Source organism: Haliotis rubra, unplaced genomic scaffold (assembly GCF_003918875.1).
Source record: "Haliotis rubra isolate DU_JTF1 unplaced genomic scaffold, ASM391887v1 Scf521, whole genome shotgun sequence".
In the NCBI taxonomy this organism is placed as follows: Eukaryota; Metazoa; Mollusca; class Gastropoda; order Lepetellida; family Haliotidae; genus Haliotis; species Haliotis rubra.
Window position 1 is genome coordinate 134,142 of NW_025767215.1, and position 20,361 is coordinate 154,502.

General features: G+C 39.3%; 2 protein-coding genes across 2 annotated transcripts; both read left to right on the forward strand.

Moving 5' to 3' along the window:
- The first annotated feature begins 2,802 nt into the window (after positions 1-2,802).
- LOC124252704 (complement component C1q receptor-like) lies at positions 2,803-7,782 on the forward strand. The gene is made up of 7 exons (XM_046686358.1): positions 2,803-3,227; positions 3,310-3,438; positions 3,611-3,742; positions 4,956-5,103; positions 5,382-5,574; positions 5,905-6,008; positions 6,213-7,782. The coding sequence occupies exons 1-7, from the start codon at positions 3,041-3,043 to the stop codon at positions 6,586-6,588; spliced, it is 1,269 nt and encodes a 422-aa protein (XP_046542314.1). The 5' UTR covers positions 2,803-3,040; the 3' UTR covers positions 6,589-7,782.
- Positions 7,783-8,643: 861 nt separating this feature from the next.
- LOC124252695 lies at positions 8,644-19,400 on the forward strand. The gene is made up of 9 exons (XM_046686349.1): positions 8,644-8,744; positions 9,231-9,249; positions 10,221-10,366; positions 14,245-14,378; positions 16,068-16,325; positions 16,558-16,705; positions 16,917-17,106; positions 17,707-17,822; positions 18,128-19,400. The coding sequence occupies exons 1-9, from the start codon at positions 8,644-8,646 to the stop codon at positions 18,558-18,560; spliced, it is 1,545 nt and encodes a 514-aa protein (XP_046542305.1). The 3' UTR covers positions 18,561-19,400.
- The last annotated feature ends 961 nt before the right edge of the window (positions 19,401-20,361 follow it).

The following is a 20,361-nucleotide window of genomic DNA, read 5'->3' on the forward strand; positions in this document are numbered from 1 at the left end:
TACAATTGTCTACAAGTGGTCTCTGTTTGGAAGTTGTTCGCCTCTAAGTTACAATTATCTGTTTCACACAAGTCGTCTTTGATTGCATCAATAGGAAGCTAAAGTGAGTGCATATGTCCCAATATGTATAATACGAACCAACCCGTTTAGACAGGATATATGATCCAGGAGAACTGAGAATCTTAAAGTTTGGTAAATCTTTTTCCACTGGGGAATTGTTCGTTCTTAATATGTAACGTACGTAACATCGATGAAAGAAGACGTGAAGTCGATTTCTTCTAGGTGTGATAAACTTGATAAAACAGTTAACCTTATCAAATCGGACAAAGAGAACATGAAACAAACTAGCGAGACTATGTATATGGATTTTGACGCCATTTCGGAAGAGGTTGATTACATTGACGAACGCATGACCAAAATTGACGACGACTTAGATACACTTGAGGCATTTAGTCGATTGCGTGTAAAGAAACTGTGTTGTCTACATTTGGCAAATACTTGACTTTTAAGACATGGCTATCGTCTGATGTGATTCGTGCACACCGCCTTGGCGCTAAACGTCAACAAGCAACAAAACCACGTCCCATCATTGTGGAACTCGCACAGTCAAATGAAAAGGTCCGAGCTCTGAAATCGAGACCAGTCCTCAAGGAGAATGGTCTTAGAATTTCCAGCGACTTCACGACACGACAGAGAAAACAGTCACAAGTCCTTAAGGAAACCGGTAAATTCGGATACTTAAAAGACGGCAAACTCATAACGGTAGATCGTGAAGATTCCAGTGAGTCCACACGTAGTCAGATTCAAACACGTCAACGCAAGCGGCAACCGGCGACCGACTCTTCACGTAACAGAAGCAAGACGCCTTCTCGTTCGGTACACTCATAGGGCAGCGGCCGAGGCCTGGTTATTATTTCACAAGGATCTATCGGCAATGACACCACAAATACTGACTCCGAGAGTGGTCTCGTGACTCACAACACCACTCTCTCCCTTTTGTGCTGGAACGTTAACGGTTTGAGGGACAAAATAAACGACTGTGAATTTTTAGAATATCTTCGGAAATTCAAAATAGTATGCCTTGTTGAGACGTTTGTTATCGACATGTCAAATATGAATTGTTTGGACGGGTATGACGTTTTCTATAGCCCAGTAGTAAAACTATCTGGTTTTGGTAGACTTTCTGGTGGTGTATGTGTTTGTATCCACCATTCTATAAGCAAAGTGTGCACTTTACTATCGCCATTAGTTGACAATTTGATCTTCTCTAAACTGCCTAAAAAGTTTTTTTCAGTTGCAAAAGATATCAACTTAATATGTACTTATATCCTACCCTTGGGTTCGCCGTATTATTCTAACAGAGATCATAAATGTAACATTGAACAAATCGAATTTAATAAGCAAACCTAGAGAGAACAGATAAAATATGAATTATGTATGTGGAATATTAACGAGGAAAGGTAAGACATTCATGGAGCAACCTAACAAAGTCACATGAAATCTTTTCTTTCTTTTTTTTCATGTTTTTATTCCCATAAATATGTTTACAGACTTTATCGCAGTAGTACAGTACAGTACAGGTAACTTTCATAGTATACAGGTACAGTGTTTCCTTGATCACATTGTCAAATATCATGCTGTTCACAAATATGTAAAACGGTCAAACTAGGCATGTATATGAAGTGTTACATGTTTACAGACTTTACCTCAGTAGTAGCATAGTACAGTATAGTACAGTACAGTACAGGTAGCTTCATATAACACAAGTACAGTGTTTCCTGATCGCATTGTCAATATCATGCTGTTCACGAATATGTAGAATGGTCAAACTAAGTATGTACATTAAGTGTAACATGTTTACAGACTTACCTCAGTAGTACAGTACAGTACAGGTAACTTCATAGTATACAGGTACAGTGTTTCCTTGATCACATTGTCAATATCATGCTCTTCCCAAATGTATATGAAGTGTTACATGTTATACGAGTCTGTGATAAAAGTTTAATTATTAGCAAATAATGTATGGAAGGAGGACCAGAAGCTAAAAAATTTTGGCATTTTGTTGCTTCATAATATTTGATGACTTCTGCTTTAATATATCTAATATTCAGAGTTTGCTTTTTTCTGCTTCTTCTATAAATAGCTTCTTTAACGACCAAAATTACAGCATTCAATGGATTACTGTGTTTGTCTTTAAATCCAAATATAATATTCTCTAGAGAAAAATTATTTTCACCCTCTGAAACAGTTTTCAGCCATTTTTTGTACTTCCTTCCATATCTTTTTCATATATACGCATTCAAACAGCGGGTGTACCATGGTTTCTGGATCTTGTCCGCAGAATGTGCATAAGTGTGATTCAGATATTCCTATCTTATACAAGAAGCTTTTTGTTGCTAAAATATTATTCACTATTTTAAATTGGAACCATGTCATATTCACACTCTCAGTACATCTATAAGACATCAGATTAAAATTTCCTTGTTCTGATCTGTCAACTTTCCTATTTAAACACTTTTGACATTTTTCTTGGGCATCTGTACTGAAGTCTGGAGCAAATAAAATCTGATAAAACATTGTACTGGCCTTTTGTGTATTGTTTATGCTGTATACATTAAGTGGGAGAGTAGGATCATATATCCTTTCTTGGTAATCATTAATCAAACTTCTTTTTATATATTTCGCTATTGTGGACTTGAGCCCTTGATACAGGATAAAATTGTCTCTAAATTATATGTTTCTACAAATTTGTTAAAGGAATAAATTTCCCCCTTTTCATTAAACATATCCTTAATAAAACATATACCCTTTCCTATCCAGTGCCTATATTCAACCCAATTGCCACTAATAGAAATATTAGAGTTGTACCATAATGATTGAGTCTTTATGTCAGAAATATTTGTAATCTTATCATAGCATTTGGATAGATACAAACCCCATGCCGATACAACATCCCTCCAAAAAAATATTTGTAATATAAGGCACTAAAGTAGTGTTCATATATAAGTAATCCACCAACCATAGGGTATCTATTCCTGGGATGAAAATTCCAGCATGTTTGACCCAATATGACTTTCTATACAGTCTTGTCTTTAGTTTAGGTATTGGTGTTCGTGCCTACTGTGATCCTGACTGGTACGGCTCTGATTGTCTGACATACTGCAAGGCGCAAACTACTGACTATTACGGTTGCCAGGTTTCGAGCGGGGCCAAGATCTGCTTCCAAGGTTTGTTATGAATAGTTTTATTGCACATTGTTCACAAATATCTGTTTCATAAAGTGGATGAAGAATGTAATCTTTACTGCAGGATGGAAGGGAGATTACTGTACTCAGGACGTCGACGAGTGCACTGAAAGAGTGGACGTGTGTCAACATGATGGCAGCTGCACAAACACAGCTGGAGGCTTTCAGTGCCAGTGTGTGGAGGGAATCACAGGTGAATAGACAGTTAGTGGCACACATGCATTCTCGCATACTAGATTGAAGGTACTAGACTATACACGAAGATACAACAGTAATGATAATATCACATGTAGACTTAATAAGTTAACCCATTAACCAAACGAATTAGAGCAAAACCAATAAATAACAAACAACATCTGTTTCAGGGAAGAATTGTGAACTTGTAACTAACCACTGTGCCCTGAATAAATGCCTGAACGGAGGGATCTGTAATGAAAATGAAAGAGACTTCAAATGTGATTTTCCATGGACTGGAGAAACGTGTGATCTAAATGTTGGTAAGTGAATAAGTTGGAATTTACAGTTTGTACGTACAATGTCCTAATGTTTTAGTTATCCCCTGCAACAACGAAGTTGCGGGGGATATAGAAACGAGTTCCGTCCGTCCGTGTGTCCGTCCGTCCGTCACACTTTGTCCGAAGCATATCTCCTAAACTATTCATGATAGCTTAACCAAACTTGGCACACACGTCAACAATGATCCCTAGATGTGCCTTTTGGGGGTTAGACCCAGATATGATTGTATTTTTTGCGGTGTCCATGCAAACATGACTTAGGCTGTGACTATGAGAATGTCATCTTGTCCAGCGCACATCTCCCAAACTATACATGCTAGCTTCATCAAACGTTGTACACATATCAAGCATGATCCCTAAATGTGGCTTTTGGGGCTTAAACCCAGATAGGAATTTTATTTATTGCGGTTTCCATGGAAACATGACTTAGGCTGTGACTATGAGAATGTCATCTTGTCCAGCGCACATCTCCCAAACTATACATGCTAGCTTCATCAAACTTTGTACACATATCAAGCATGATCCCTAAATGTGGCTTTTGGGGCTTAAACCCAGATAGGAATTTTATTTTTTGCGGTTTCCATGGAAACATGACTTAGGCTGAGGCTATGAGGATGTCATCTTGTCCGGAGCTGATTTCCTAAATTATACGTGCTAGCTTCATCAAACTTTGTACATATGTCAAGCATGATCCCTGGATGTGCCTTTTGGGGGTTAGACCCAGATATGAATTTTATTTTTAGCTGTTTCCATGGAAACATGACTTAGGCTGTGACTATGAGGGTGTCATCTTGTTGCATTTCCATGGCAACAAGTTACGCTTCAACTGAATTTGGTGGTAGTGTTCCTTTCTTGAGCAGATCTTAAAAACCTTTCGGTACTCCCCTTCCACTTTGCTGTATACTCTTCAAAACATTTCACATAATGATAACTAGCAGACATATTCATAAAGAGTATTTTGCCGTTGCGGGGGATACTGATGACTTTGTCTTCTTGTTGTTCTCCGCTTGACTTGTCTTAATATGACAATTTATGTTCTTTGTGTTTCTTTGAAACTATCAAATATTCTTATATTATAAAGGGGATTATCTTTTATGAAGCATATGTTCCAACACCCTAGATTTCTTAACAAATATTATCTTGGGCAATGGTCAGCAAATAAACAACGATGTTTTTTTTGTACTCCTTTTTTAAGATATTACCAACATCACCGTCCTTGGAGTGATTAATCATAACAACAAAGGCAGTCTCATTACTGGCTTGAGGAAAGTCGTCAACGATCTTGGAGGAATACAGGGGCAAGTGAATGTCGTGGTCTCAACACATATCTACAGTGAAAGCATGTATGTTTATCAAAGGTGTTTCAAATGATTCCACAATGACATCTGAACACCTTCATACCTTCACATCCTCAGATGTTTCGAAACTCAAGATGTATCAGGGTTTCATTCAGCACACACTCATAATGCTATATATTTGAAGCAAACACTATTTTGAAACCATTTAATGAGGACTTAGGAGTTACTGAACATTGTGTTATTCAATAGCTACAACAATATTTATTCTTTCTGTTTACAGATATACCATGAAATATATTAACAAGTTCTTATTCTTATTTCAGAAATATCACCACGCAAGTTCAGTTTTATGTGACACTGGAAAATGGTACTTTCCTAACGAGTGACTTTGTAAGAGAGATCTTTACATCACACAGTGATACTGACATCAACCAACACCTCCCCCTTCCCCTCTACCCAGCGAGGGACACAGATGACGAGGAGATTGGTATCACTACCCAAGAAAATATAACAGAGGTTGTCGCACGTTGTTGATATAAATATGTTGTGTGATGAACATTAAAAATGTTTCAATGCCTATAGACAAACATTATGTTATTACGTCTTTGAATAGCAAAGGTAAAATGCATTTACATCAGGTGACAATATATTCCCCGAATGTTATCATAAAAGCATTATATACAAATTGATCAGCTGTATTTCAACAAGCATACTCTCCCTTCAATCTCATCCGTCCGAAAATATATATGTAATATATGCAACATTAAGGAATTGACATTTTTGATTTGTGTGTGCATGTGACATGGATGTGATATCAATCTGATATCCATGTGTCTGTTACAACAGGGAAGTTGGTTCAAGAGTAACTGGTATAAGGTGGTTGGAGCTCTCTCTGCTGGACTTGTGCTGGTGGCACTGTGTGTATCATTCCTCATGTGGAGAAAAAAGTCGTAAGTACTGTGTCTGGGTTAGTTATTAACTGCATTTGACATTAATTATTACAATGTTTTTCTCATTATTACAAGTTTATTTACCTTTGAGGGTTTATGTTTATAAATGCTGACACAAATATTTGTTGTTTTTATCTATTCTCAAAATGCAAATTGTCTTCACGGGTTTTAACTATATATGAAATTTTTGGATGTTTGTTTAAGGCATGGATCGGGACAAATGCTTGAAGACAATCAGGGAAACGTCATTGAAATGGATGTAGTAAACAGGACCGTGCAGGGCCAGCACAGACCTACCTCAGGCTGTGAGGAGGACGCAAGAGCATCCACAGACGGATACAGACGTTCCGGAGCCGCAGCCAGACACAGCTCGCGTCAAGAGGTCGCTTCCTACAGCCAACCATTTCACGACACGCGTCCTGACGAGAACCGTTGTAGTCGTTTAGCTACACCTACACCAGACAACAGCAACTATGCAACACTTGGTAGCTGTGAGAAAGGATCCAATGACTACACTGTCATCGATGACGTTAATGTAGATGGGGCAACGGAGAATCTTTATGAGGACGTACATTTTTAATAACCGTGTTTTGCAAAGGCTAAATAGGTATTGAAGCATAAGCTATCATTTTGTGTACTAATTTCTCTGACTGCAATACACATTGTACTAGAAGTAGCAGTGTAATAGATCGTAGTCCCGGCACAAATTCTCCTGAACGTGCAAAGGGTCTTGTAGATTAAATGAAACTGTAGACAGTAGTTCCACTTTGTATTTACCCGTGTCAGTGACACATTAAGAATTGCCCCTTGAGCATACATACATAAATGTATATGACGTGATATTTTTTGGTCAGGATAGTGATGTGCGGTTCAGTCCCGTTCGTGTGTCCACAGCATTTTGCAAACAAATTGTATATGCAGTAAACCTTCGTTACCTGTGACGTATACCAGTAGAAATGATTTGACCCAAAAGACAAGTGCGCGCTTGCTGTTAAACGCCTCACCCAGCAGTAGTTAAGCTGTATTGTATGAGAGCAGTCAGAAAATAATCAACACAGACGTGTTTCAGTTTATACAATGACGAAGATGTACTTTGTTGGCAATTATCCGTTTACAACTGACATTTGACTCCATCGAATTCTAAACACTCACCACATGCATAAAGTAATGTCATAGGAGAATAGACGTAGATTTGACTGTGGTAAAAGTTGAGTTTCATATAGCTACACTTTCGGATCTGCTTATGTTAAGTCTACAGGAAGTATACCACTAATATGGAAGCATACTAGGTCTATTTCCAAACAACATCTTTGTTCAAACCATTTTCGAAAAGTACATATTCATTCATTCGTTCATTCATTCATTCGCTGCAGCCGTTCTCTGCAACGAAATTGGACATATTCTAATTATTCATCCTCGTGTACATGTGTTTGCTTTGTTCAGTCCATGTTTATGTTTACATTTTTTTCATCACAGACTCGATTTTTTTTAGTATTCAACAAATATCTAAGTCAAGGAAATTATCAGAGAACATGTTCTTTTGAGAAAAGGTGTATTGAAACGAATACTTGAAATTTCCTTAGTATAATTACCACAAGAAAGTTAAAACATAACAGTAGGATGATTTATACATGTCCCGATATTATGTTTTTATTCATATGTATAAAGTTTCCTTGCATGTATGAATCTATGTTTCCCTTTCATATCCGTGACCAGTGTTCGCGACGGGCACTATATCCTGTTTGAAACTAGTTTTTGTAATATATTAAAAATACCTTTGTTATCTGTACTGATGTAATAATTCACAAATAAAAGTAACAGAAACACTCAGTCATCATGTTATGTTTATACACGCTATATCTGACAATATTACTCTATATTTGGACCTAGTTCCTGGTAACTACCAGTATCGTCATTGTTTTGTCAGCCTCATGTTTTAAAGGTACAATTATTACCACAGCTTCACAAAGACTATGGTCAATATGAGCTCCAAGCAACGGATGTTTCTCGATAGAGGCGACTAAATGGATCGGACACGTGGTCAATCTCAGTTGGTGGGTAAGGAGGCCGCGTGAAAAAGACTCTTACTATATCAGTTTAAAGGTTTGTTCGATGTAGACCTTTTTACTATATTATTCAATATAATATTTACAAATATTATTTACACGTTTCTCTTAAATGCTTAGTAACTGATATCCAAATGACTGCAACACAACACTGACTCACTCCGTTATATTTCCGCAATAAACAATCAAATCTAAACCTGACAATGTAGACAAGTGAATAAAGACTACAATAAAAAGTCGAAGCAGTTAACAAAAAGACCCTCACAAAATTTATCACAAGTTTGTTTGATGAAAGCTCGATTTGTCTCCTCAATTATATTATTTACCTATACTATTTACACATTCCTCTGGAATATTTGCTATTTAATTGCTGTCTGCAACACACCATTGACTGACTCTATGGATTTCCGTATGAAACAATCAAATCGAAACCTAACAATATAGAGTATACATAAAGGGTAGTAGTGAAACTAGAATACAAACGAGTCAGCAATTAACAGGAAGTGGTGAAAGCATGTTAGATAAGTCATTCAGCTATATAGTGTGTTTGATACACTATCCAAAACCCGATGCCGGTGGCAAAGCTTATTCTTAACTACTTGGAAGATGAAGACGACGGGAGGACGCCAAGGGGTGACTTTACTCCTGTGGCTGTTAATAACAAGGGAAGGTACTTAATACTTTTATCACCGCCGTCTTGTAGCCATTAACGTCAATAGACTCGTGGACGCTTCCATACATCACACTGTGAAAATGTCCATTTCGTGATATGGTTACTGATCACATGCTAGAATATTGCCCACGTAAAGAGGGCTAACTGCTGGAACCTTGAAATCATTCCCCTTGCAAGACAGTCTTCGTTTATTTTGTTCTTTCTTTATTGCTATGTAACTATCAATTACAATTCATGATTATATTTTGTGTTTAGTTTTGTTGGCTAAATCAGTGGAAGGGAATTTGATTTTAGGCAAAAACCGAACGATATCAGATTACCGATATACTTGAAACTTTCGTTAAAATGCTAGTCCAAATTTCCGTGTGTTCAACTTCAAATTGATATGCATAAAGAGACATACTTTAGCTGGAAGGGAAGCACAATTGGTGGCCAAAGGTATGTTTACTCACTGTTTATGTCTTATCCGCAAATGTTATACAGATGTTATCGACGAGGAAGGGTCAGTGAAGTGTTATTTAATGAACGAAGAGACATGTATATTGTATAATGTTCTTGTGGAATCCTGTATTCAAAAGAGTCCATACAAGATAAAATATTGGTCACCCATTTTGATAGTTTAAACCTCCTATCATTCACCACATCAAGATTACACTAACCATGTCTCTGATTATATTATGTTATTTTCACAAAATCTTTGTCTCATCCCCAAATTTCCACACATGAAGATCCGGGCTACAACTGATCTTCAGTAACCCAAGCTTGTCGTAAGAAAAGACTAATGCGATCGGGTGGTCAGATTCACTGACTTGGTTGACACATGTCATCGTATCCCAATTGCGTAGAACGATGCTGATGATGTTGATCACTGGACTGTCTGGTCCAGACTCGATTATTTTACAGACTGACACCATATAGCTGGCATACTGCTGAGTGCTGTGTAAAACTAAACTCCCTCACATTATTGCCTAATTACACATGTATAATATCAATGAGGAAGTTCCACATTTCACAGATTAATTTTGTTAGTACACATCATAAAGTTCTAAAGTTTAAGTAGGCGGAGGGGTAGCCTCCTGGTTAAAGCTTTCGCTCGTCACGCCGAAGACCCGGGTTCGATTGTCCACATGGGTACAATGTGTGAAGCCAATTTCTGGTGACCCCCGCCGTGATATTGCTGGAATATTGCTAAAAGCGGCTTAAAAAGCTAAACTCGCTCACTCTATAGTGTAAGAATGTGTATTGCTTTTTTTGTGTAAACATTTTACACTGAATCAATCAAACAAGACATTTCCTCAATAAGTATCATCGTGAATTGTCCAATCCCAATTTTCTTTTTCCCGAAAATCTATTGAGCACAATTATTTGAATTGTTTATGTTTCTGAGACAAGTAATACATCATTAAAGTGGAATTTGTGCTCTAATTATAAAATTTAAACACATGTGTGATTCTTATCTTCTTGCTTCGACAGCGTGCGAGGACTGACGGCAAACTGGACATTCGATTCATCAGTTACTGGTCGGATGGCAAGGAAATCAGTGGGAAGTTTTGTGACAATCATCTACGCGTGTGGTGTAATGACAAGTGCGACCCTAAGTTTACCATTTGCATTGATGGGTGAGGAACGTTTACTCCTTCAATAACAAAACATACTAGTAAGGGAAACACATTTTGAGTGAGTTTAAATGTTACGTCGCATCGGTAATATTTCAGCCATATTGTGACAACAGGAACTCATAAATTAAGAATGAATCTAAAGAGAATTTTTAAAATGGTGTCATCGAAGGACAGGATTACATCTAGATTATCACATATTTTTAAAACTAGTCTGTAAGCAAAGGTTTGTACAAATTAAAACCATCAGTACCAGAACCACACCACCCCTTATTTGACTTCAATAGAAAGTGCGGAATCATGCTTGTAACGCCGATACATTTGGTTTGAAAATCATTCTGGCTACATTAACTATTGCCCAAAGAAAGTATACACCGCAAAATATTACATAAAAATTCACAAAAGTGAAAATGAAGTGATAAAACCATACTCAGCCAAGTCAAACACGTACAGACCCATTCTTTCCGGGAACAAACGGCGAAAAAGTTAACGAATCGCATATAATGTCGCAAAAAAACAAAACGACGTTTTCTGATGTATGACGAAATGAACGTGCATACTGACGGTATAAAACAGCCTACGCATCACGTGAGCAACAAAGTAGTAAAAAGAAAAGGAAATGTGACAAGGAACTATCCACATCGTCATTGGTAGAACCTTCGGCTGAACCCGAGCAACTGTCATCAGAATAAGATGCAGCGACTAAGACAAACAGGCAATACGTCAGACAGGCCAAGGAATGGTCGACCACATGTGACAACGCCCGGTGATGATCGCCACATCCTGACAATTTATGTGAGAAATATACTGAGTCAAAAAAGAAACTTCACATTCTTTCTTCAGGGCACTATAAAAGAACAAGTGATGGTAAGATGGTTAAATTGTTATTTTTTCATTGCTGAGATCCGTGTGATGTACTCGATACACTGACAGTGCCATAATCAGTTCCATTAGGCTACACCGCCGTTCCAAAACATGGGTATACAGAATGTCAAATCACAAGAATAAAAATACGAAATTTCTCAGTTCAATATCGTGTATGGCCGCCCCGCGCATTCACCACTGCCAAACACCGTCTCCTCATCGACTGCCTGATGCTTGTGAAGACGTGGTTGGGGATTCTGCGCCATTGCTCTTGCAAGGCAGCGCCAAGTTCCTGCACATTCTGAGGTTGGTTCCTTAGACCATGAAGCCTTCTCCCAAGTGCATCCCAAACGTGCTCTATTGGATTACAGTCAGGGGACCTCGATGGCCAGTCCATGACGTTGATTCCAGCGTTTTGAAGGAAATTTCGTGTCAACATCGCGGTATGCGGCCGAGCATTATCATGCTGGAACTGTAGACCTGGGCCATGAGCCGCCATGAAAGGAACGAGTTCAGGGGTGAGCACCTGGTCGCGGTAAGCAGCAGCTGTGAGGTTTCCACGGATGACCAGAAGTTGGGAACGGTTGTTCCCACAGGAAGCACCCCACACCATGCAACTTCCGCCCCCGAATCTGTCGACTTCCTGTAAACAACACTGGGCATACCGTTCACGACGTCGTCTCCAGACTCTATGCCTGCCGTCTGCGATTCTGAGGGTAAACCTGGATTCATCGCTAAAGACGACTCGATTCCAGTCTCTCTGGGTCCATCGGAGGTGACGTTGGGCCCACAGCAGACGTTGACGTTGATGAAACGGCGTCAATATTGGCCCACGATATGGACGTCGAGAATGGAGCAGCCCGCAACCGATTTCGAATGGTCTGTGAGGACAGTCGACCTCTAAACATCTCAGCCCTTGTTCGTGTAGCCGGCTGAAATCTGTCACGTAAGTGACGTAGGACGATTTGACGGTCTTCTTATCGTGACGTCACACGTGGACGACCCGACCTTGGGCGATCAGAAGTGGTGCCAGTTTGTTGTAGACGACCTCGCAAGTCATACACAGTACGACGGCTGCATCCCATTGCTCTTGCGATGTCAATAACTGAACTTCCCGCTTGCAACATGCCAACGGCACGTTCACGTTGCACATTTGACAATCGTGGCATTTCAAGTACTGTTAGAACTGTGGTTTAAAAGTGTTTTTTCAATTCTTGAGGCCAATGCAAACACGTGCATATGAAGAAAACTTCGATTCGAAGATCACGTGATCGACTGCACGTGCAAAACCTAATTTGGCACTAACGTCATTTGCACGACGAATAGATGGGTTTGAGTGGGTTTTGCTAACGTTTTTCTAGAGTGGAAAGATAGGGATCCCATTTCGGATACATAGATGTATCATCAGAGAAAAATTATTCATTATTTTTCAAATTACATTTTGTGAAGTTTCTTTTTTGACTCAGTATAGTTTTGTAACGGCGTCATCAACGGCAGCGACGGCACTAGGACACCGTATCTGTCGACATACACTGTACCGGCGACTGTGAGAATATGGTTTTCGAGCACGTCTACCCGACCGCGGAGTGCATCTGACTCTGCAAAACAGTCGTCGTCGATTGAGATTGGCCAGACGAGGTCGACGTTGGCAGATACGTGGTATATCTAATAAATACATGTCTTAGCTGTGTTTTCAATGTACAGTGTGGCATTATAATTGGTAGGGTTTCCTGTAGATGTGAGCTATACAACGATCTTATATTATTCCAGCCCTGACGGAAGAAAGCCTTGCTCTGCTTACAAGAACGCCACAAGCTACATAGACAACCACAACATAATCCACTTTGGAAGTAACATTCAAGGAATACCAAATCCTTTCATCATACATGCACCCACAGCAATACCGGTAGGTTTGTTGCCGAAATTTGAAGCTAAAACAGCACCGGCAGTATCTGACTACACAACAGGAAGCTGTGTACACCCCATACACTGTGTGGGGAAGGATGAAGTGAGTCAGACTGTGATAGATCTGGGATGAATCAAGTCGAGAAATCAATAAAAACGAAACTTTTCCGAGTTGTTTAGTCATAAATACTTCCAAAGGACAAAACTGCAACTGTTACATGTATATCAAATTATTGGGTTTGTGTCATTATCGTCTTGCACCAGAATAGTGCTAGCATGATTTTACTCATGGCGAAAGTCTAGATATAGACACAGCCATATTTCTGAAACAGGAATGTATTAAATATTGACTGTTTAGTGATGAAAATCCGCAGATGGTGCCTGATATATTTTATGTAAATGAGAATATTTTATGTTTGCGATCAAGTTACTATTTCGATGGACACTTAAAAGCATTATGTTCTAGATCTAGGGATTTAGATAAAATGGTCTCTTTGTATTGACCGTAAATGCTTCTATCATTTACCCGACTGTCTCAGTGCTGGCGACTGTAATTTGGTCCTCCATCAAGACGTTAACTGCACAAAGTGAATCGAAAATAAGCTTTAGAGCCTATTAACACACAATGCAAATCCTCGTATGATACATTCAAGCATTAAACTTAATTATCTTCTCACTATTCTTTCTGAATAATGCAACTGACCGTGATGTGGATGGTTTCATATTCAATTCGTTATCAAATTAGAGCCACATTGTGAGTAGTCATACTATGTCATAAATATCAAGATTTTGGTTTGTTGTTTAAATCCGCACTACGCAGTATTCCAGCTATATGGCGGATTTCTGTAAAAAAGGGAGTCTGGACCAGACAATCCAGTAATCAACAGCTTGAACATCGATCTAGGCATTTGGGATACGATGACATGTGTCAACAAAGTCAGCGAGCCTGGACACCAGATCTCGTTTATCGCCTGTTACGACAAGCATGGGTTATTGAAGACCAATTGTAGCCCGCATCTAATGGGCACCATAAGGTATTTTTATAAACTGATGCTCACAGCAGATGATATACCAGATGACAAACTGAAATGTATTGAGTGTTTTATTTCCAGGTTAAAGATTGAGGTTCGTGCCTACTGTGACCGGGACTGGTACGGGTCTGCGTGTGAGAAACATTGCAAGGCCACTCCTGACCACAGTCACTACACGTGCCACACACACACAGGAGCTAAAATGTGTTTTGAAGGTATGCTCAGATGGCTGATGTTAGTGTAGATAGCTATTACGGTCTGTAAAAATTTTGAGCTGAATACATGTCCGCTTCTTGTTATATATACTATTCACACTTTGCTAAGGATCAAATCATTGATTCAACAGAAAACTATGGTGGGGTCTAATTTGGTTTAAATATCTAAGCTTATTGTAAGCATGGGTCCTAGGTTTCAGTATGTCGCTGCATCTTGTGGATCCCATGCCTGCTATTGACAGGTGTTGTGTACTTGTCAATGACTCGTTCCATGATTTGCAAAATAGTTGATTGGTGCCATGAAAACCATTTTTATGATTACTGATGTATCAAGTGCATATGGTTAGATAAGTCGCTTTTTGCCTAAAGATGGGTTACCATATCAATATTTATCCAGTTTTAAATAGATACAATTTCAAATTATCAATCTATGTTTAAGTAAAGTTGGGAATTTTTGTGATCCTTAGCAAAGTGTGAGCAGTATATCACGATTTTTTGTGTTGATGCGAAACTACACTGAAAACAGAATACCAGATGTGCACGAGATCCTTCCTTGGTACAGATGTATATTTTTACCATCTCACTAAAATATCACGTGGAAATGCTTAGGTATGCAATATCATTATTTTACCAGAGATGGTTAACCAGTCATATACCGAGTGTTGGAATATCATTGTTGCGCACGTCTTTAATGAACTTCTATATTCCGAATGTTTATGAATAGCTTTGATGGCCAAATGTCACCGAGGTCGTTTATCTACTCTCCATAGGGACCGTTCATGATTGATGAGTGGGGTTAGGGGTGATGATGATCTTAAGGGGGTCACCCATTTTGCTCTGGGGAGGTACAGGTGGCAATCGTTTCCCATATTGGGGAGGTAAGGGAGACATAATTTTTGTTCATATGTATTTGTATTAAAAATTGTGAATCAAGATTCGTACAACGGTATTAATAATCATCAATAACTTCTATATCTTCGTTTACCTTGTTCACATCACTTTTTGGTGATTAACTAATTACCATGTCGTAAAAATGATCATTTCTGTGTTTTTTCTGAATTACTAGCCACAGAGAGCTATAATTAGTTGTTATATAGAACGCCAGTGCCCAAAAATCCGGATTAAGCACGTTCTGTCATATTGGTAGCACCCGGTAAAACAGTCGACAGAAGTACTAAAACAATAAGATAAATAAAAGCGGTGAAAGAACGCAGCCCTGTGGATCGTCAGTTTTACTGTGGGGGATCCTGTCCCAGTTACGCTAACAATTTGGGATTACACTTTCTCAGAGACGTGCAGACGCTAGTAATTTATGGGGTTCAGTCCTGTCCGGGAGTCGAACACACACTCTCAGAGACAAGCATCTAATCGCCAGTACACAACGTCAGCGATCTAACCCACCCAACCATCGCGGCTTAAGCAAAGACAAAGTCTACCTGGTTGTCAAGATAACGTATTTTCTGTACCCCTCTAGCAAGTGTTGCCATTATACACGTCACTTGACCTAGACTACCAGTCATTTTGGCGTGTAATTGTCCAACGGTTAAAGGGTTAAACAGCAACAAAAGCGTTATTTACTCAACGGGCAGCTCCCGTGGCAAGCAGTAGCAGCCTCTGTTTATTAGTTCATGTAAGGTGTTTATTACATGCTGCTTGTTCCTCGTCATATACTTCCTCAACTTTGTTTAGGAAGGCGATGTGAAAACATCATCAACCAGTGTGTACTGGCACCATGTCTGAACGGAGGGACATGTCACGGAAACGAAACAGCCTTCAACTGCACATGTTCTGTAGAGTGGACTGGCGAGACATGCGCAGAGAAGGTGAATTACTGTGACAGCGACCCCTGTAACAGAGGGAATTGTACACCGGACTTCCTGACGGCAACTCGGTTCAAGTGTAACTGTGATTTTGCATGGATAGGGGAAAGATGCAGTCATGCTGTTGGTAAGTGGAATATTATCCCAGTTTTTCAACTTTGAACTGTAATTGTTTTCTTTTATTTTAGCGTCATTTCCGGCATCATGAATTATCGCACAATAAACACAGTTTCAATATACGATAACTCTGCCTATGACTCCAGTCTAAAGGGAATATTTCTTTCATGCTCTTTGGTTGTCTCCTAGCTATTTACGTATTCTATGCATATTTATAAGAACTGCAAGTTGTGTAAATACAGATATTATCAACATCACGCTCCTGGGTGAGATTGATCATACAAAAAGAGGTGACTTGGCTTTTGGCCTGAACAGACTCATCACCGAACTCGGGGGAATTCCTGGAAAAGTGGATGTCAAGTTTACAACAAACACACAGAAAGAAAGCAAGTAAGTGGTAAACTGGGTGTTGCTGTGCCAGCACACAATGACTCCAGTATTTGAGTGTCCTACCTGTAATGAATGGTACGATCTTTATCAAGTTCGTGTTTTAAAATATTTTGCATCCAACAGTGAAACAAACAGCGGTTTACGATGACTTCAATGCTTTTCCTTGAGAATCCTCCTTGTAACTAAGTTTGTGTTTGACTATATGTTTCAGTTATACTACAACGTACATACAACTCTATTTTGCTTTGGAGAACGGCTCCATTCTAGAGAGTGCTTCATTAATTATGATCTTCGAATCCAACCCTGACGAGGTCATCAATGAATATCTGCCTCTTCCAGTGTACCCACGTCAACAAGAAGAGAAGGCGAAGATTACGGTGATCCAAACGATGGCAACAGAGGTTCGTTTCGATATCATGTTAATGTCAATGAAAAAACCTATGCATTATTTGAATTTAGCTCATGACATGAAATGTGTTTGTCCTTTGTAAGAATGTTTGTATATTTGTTGTGTGACGCTACGCAATACTCTATGACGGCAGTCTGTCATACATTGACATGTAATCAGTCAAGCCAATAGACCACACAATCCAGATAGACGTCTCTTTTGTCGAGGGCGGTGGGGTAGCCTAGTGGTTAAAGCGTTCGCACGCCACGCCGAAGACCTGGGTTCGATCGCCCACATGGGTAAAATGTGTGAAGCCCATTTCTGATATTGTTGGAATACTGCTAAAAGCGTCGTAAAACTAAATTAACTCACTCACTCTTTTGTGAACATGGGTAGGATGCTGGAAAATATGCACGTAACTTGAATCCTCACATATCTCTACGAAGCAATACAACAGAACAATACCTGGTCCTTATTGAAAGATTTAAACTGCAACTCATTAAAGTGTCATTTGAAAGCAAAAGCAATAATACTGTCACCTTCACAGTTCCAATTTAGATGTGTAAGTTTATTGTGAAAATCCCATTTGACTATATTTGTTCAATTGTTTCAGAGATTGTGTAACAGATGGGAAAACGGCCGTTACGTGAAGACCATTGGAACTCCTTTAGGATTTGTCCTTATGACTGTACTATTTCGGGTGGTTTTCTGGGTCTGGAGAAAAAGATCGTAAGTTGCACATGACATTCCCTTTGATTAACATGGAACATTGAATTAGGCAAGGACGACGGATAATTTGAAGAACGTAATTATTTTAATCAGACACACACATGCACGCACGCACGCATGCACACACTCACTTACACGCACACACGATAGATTGATGGGTTTACTATTCAGTATAACCATGTTGTAAACATATGTAAGACCATTTCAAATAGTACTTTGATATCTGAATGTCATGTCGAGAGTAGTTTAGGAGATTATATTCAACAAAAACAACAATTTATTGTGTTATTTGTTTCGATTTCCAGACACACCTCTGACCAATTCTTGGAAGACGATCAAATCAGCCTTTTTGTAATGGATGTGGCATGCAACAGGAACCTAAACAGACCAGGTAACGTCACAGGCACAGTACGTCAGGATGCAAGCGTATCTCCAGATGGATACACAAGTCTTCACTTCAATGTCCATGATGGATCACTCGACACAGACTGTGATGACACATCACACATCCACATAGCAACTGAAGATATGATATTCGATCCAGTGCTTCAAGATGACAACAATCTTCACGATGACGAGGCAAACCTAGATAACCGCCTCCACGTTGCCTCATACATCCAACCAGTCCCTGAGGATATTACCCTTGACCCGGGGAGTCAAGAGGATGAGCAGAGTACACTGTCATCGATGACAACGATGTTGAGGACCCCTTACAGGAAAACCCTTATGAAACGATAGAATCTTTGGAGGACAACGATGTTGAGAACATCTCACAGACAAACCCTTATGAAAAGAATTTTTTTTAGCTCCCTATGACGATGTATTGGTCAACCAATAATGGTGTAAGATATTAATTGCTTCTTTTATGCGACTGATAGGTGACCGGAAGTGCCAACATCAAACTGTCATCGCATGCAGTTCAAGTGCATCAGATCAGTTAATAGCTCGGTGCTTAAAGTCTTGTCTTGCACGTGGGCAGACCAGGTTCTAGTTCACAGGTTGTGAACACCCAAAGGAGGATCTATTAAGAATGATCTAATGATTGTGGGTAAGCACAGTGTAAATATCAAGGCCAAATGCCAGGTTACCTAGAGCACTGGTTAAGTCTTCAGTAAACCCTTTCCGATGTCCTGCTGGTACAATGTGTGATGTAATTATAAACAGATGAAGTTTTACTTAACTTGGACATCGCATTGCACGTGTTGATTTGTGCGTTGTAGGCTGACCGGGTTCTAATTCCAAGTTGGGCCCATGTTGTGAACACTATGTGTAAGATCTACTTACAGTGATCTAATGAATCTAGGATACCTGTTACGATTCCCCATTGGTACAACGTACGATGCCGATTCATGGTGATCCCCGCCGTGAGTGGATGGAATATTGTTTATGCTCTCTCTGACGCTACATAGTCATTAGCCATGGTATGTCCATACATTTTCTTTATTTACTGATACAGACGGAGACTTGTTTTTAAATACGCCTCATTAATCTAAGTATATTCTGTATTAGCCTTATGCAGGTTTGACTAACATTTCAGACTAACTGCAAGTTCAGGTTTGCAAATAAAATTACTCTTAACGCTTTTTTTGTTCACTTTCTCACTTCACTCCTTGGCCTTTCTAGACATGTTAGACATGAAAGATAAAACGCCCATGCAAGATAATAACCTGATATTCCCCAAAACAGATTGCATTTGGCAGAAATTGAAATGACTCTTTAAGCTTTTATTATTCACCTTTAGTCGCCATACTTGTTTTACTCAACTTATCGACCTTTCCAGACAGGTTGGGCATACAATGTTAAATGACTTCCATGCAATGACTCCAGGTGTTCTTGAAAAGGATACGCATGTCCTGCCCATAAAACTATTCCTTCCTTGCCTGACAATGCACAGCAGTACTCCTGAATTTCGGTGGTGGTCCTTAAAGACAATCAAGCAACCGACGGACCAGAAAGTCCAGACACCTGATAATGTATTTAGTAAGTTTGCTGGAAAGGTAATAACATTTTTGAATTCCGTCTGCTGTGTACACGTACGAACACTGTCCTTCTTAAGGGTAAAGAAATAAGGCTTCAGAAATATCTCCCTTATGCAACACAGTGTAGGGGCAAATTTAATGCGCAGACAAAGCAATTCTTTGTTGTAGATTCAGCATGGGTAAAGGATATTTGGCTAATGGCTGACTTTACACCACCAGCAGAATATCGACCCAGCTGAAGTAAACATAAAAGCGCCACTGCATGAGAATAAACCCTGTTTTGAATATCTTCCGGAACAGATTCTATCTTGCATTAAGAGCTAAATGTCTGTGCGAGTAATGTGAATGAATCACTGCAAAACAGTGATGGCTAGTAATCGCAGAATGGATAAGCATGTTATGCCCTACCTGTAGCACCCCGCACTAACACAGGGAACATACAGCTAATACTCAACAATCGAAGTAAGAGCTAATACATGTAGAAAAAGGTCACAAACTAATTTTTAACTCATTGCCAAAATTTCCTGTTTCCCTGCATTACGACAACATTCTCGATACAA

What these genes read in the sequence shown, in the direction of transcription:
- LOC124252704 (XM_046686358.1), top strand. Translation starts at nt 3,041, where the DNA reads ATGAAAATTCCAGCATGTTTGACCCAATATGACTTTCTATACAGTCTT. An exon ending in CCCAAGAAAATATAACAGAG is followed by an intron (nt 5,575 to 5,904) that starts GTTGTCGCACGT and finishes CTGTTACAACAG; the next exon opens with GGAAGTTGGTTCAAGAGTAA. An exon ending in CTCATGTGGAGAAAAAAGTC is followed by an intron (nt 6,009 to 6,212) that starts GTAAGTACTGTG and finishes TGTTTGTTTAAG; the next exon opens with GCATGGATCGGGACAAATGC.
- LOC124252695 (XM_046686349.1), top strand. Translation starts at nt 8,644, where the DNA reads ATGCCGGTGGCAAAGCTTATTCTTAACTACTTGGAAGATGAAGACGAC. An exon ending in TTTACCATTTGCATTGATGG is followed by an intron (nt 10,367 to 14,244) that starts GTGAGGAACGTT and finishes TTTTATTTCCAG; the next exon opens with GTTAAAGATTGAGGTTCGTG. An exon ending in AGCTAAAATGTGTTTTGAAG is followed by an intron (nt 14,379 to 16,067) that starts GTATGCTCAGAT and finishes AACTTTGTTTAG; the next exon opens with GAAGGCGATGTGAAAACATC.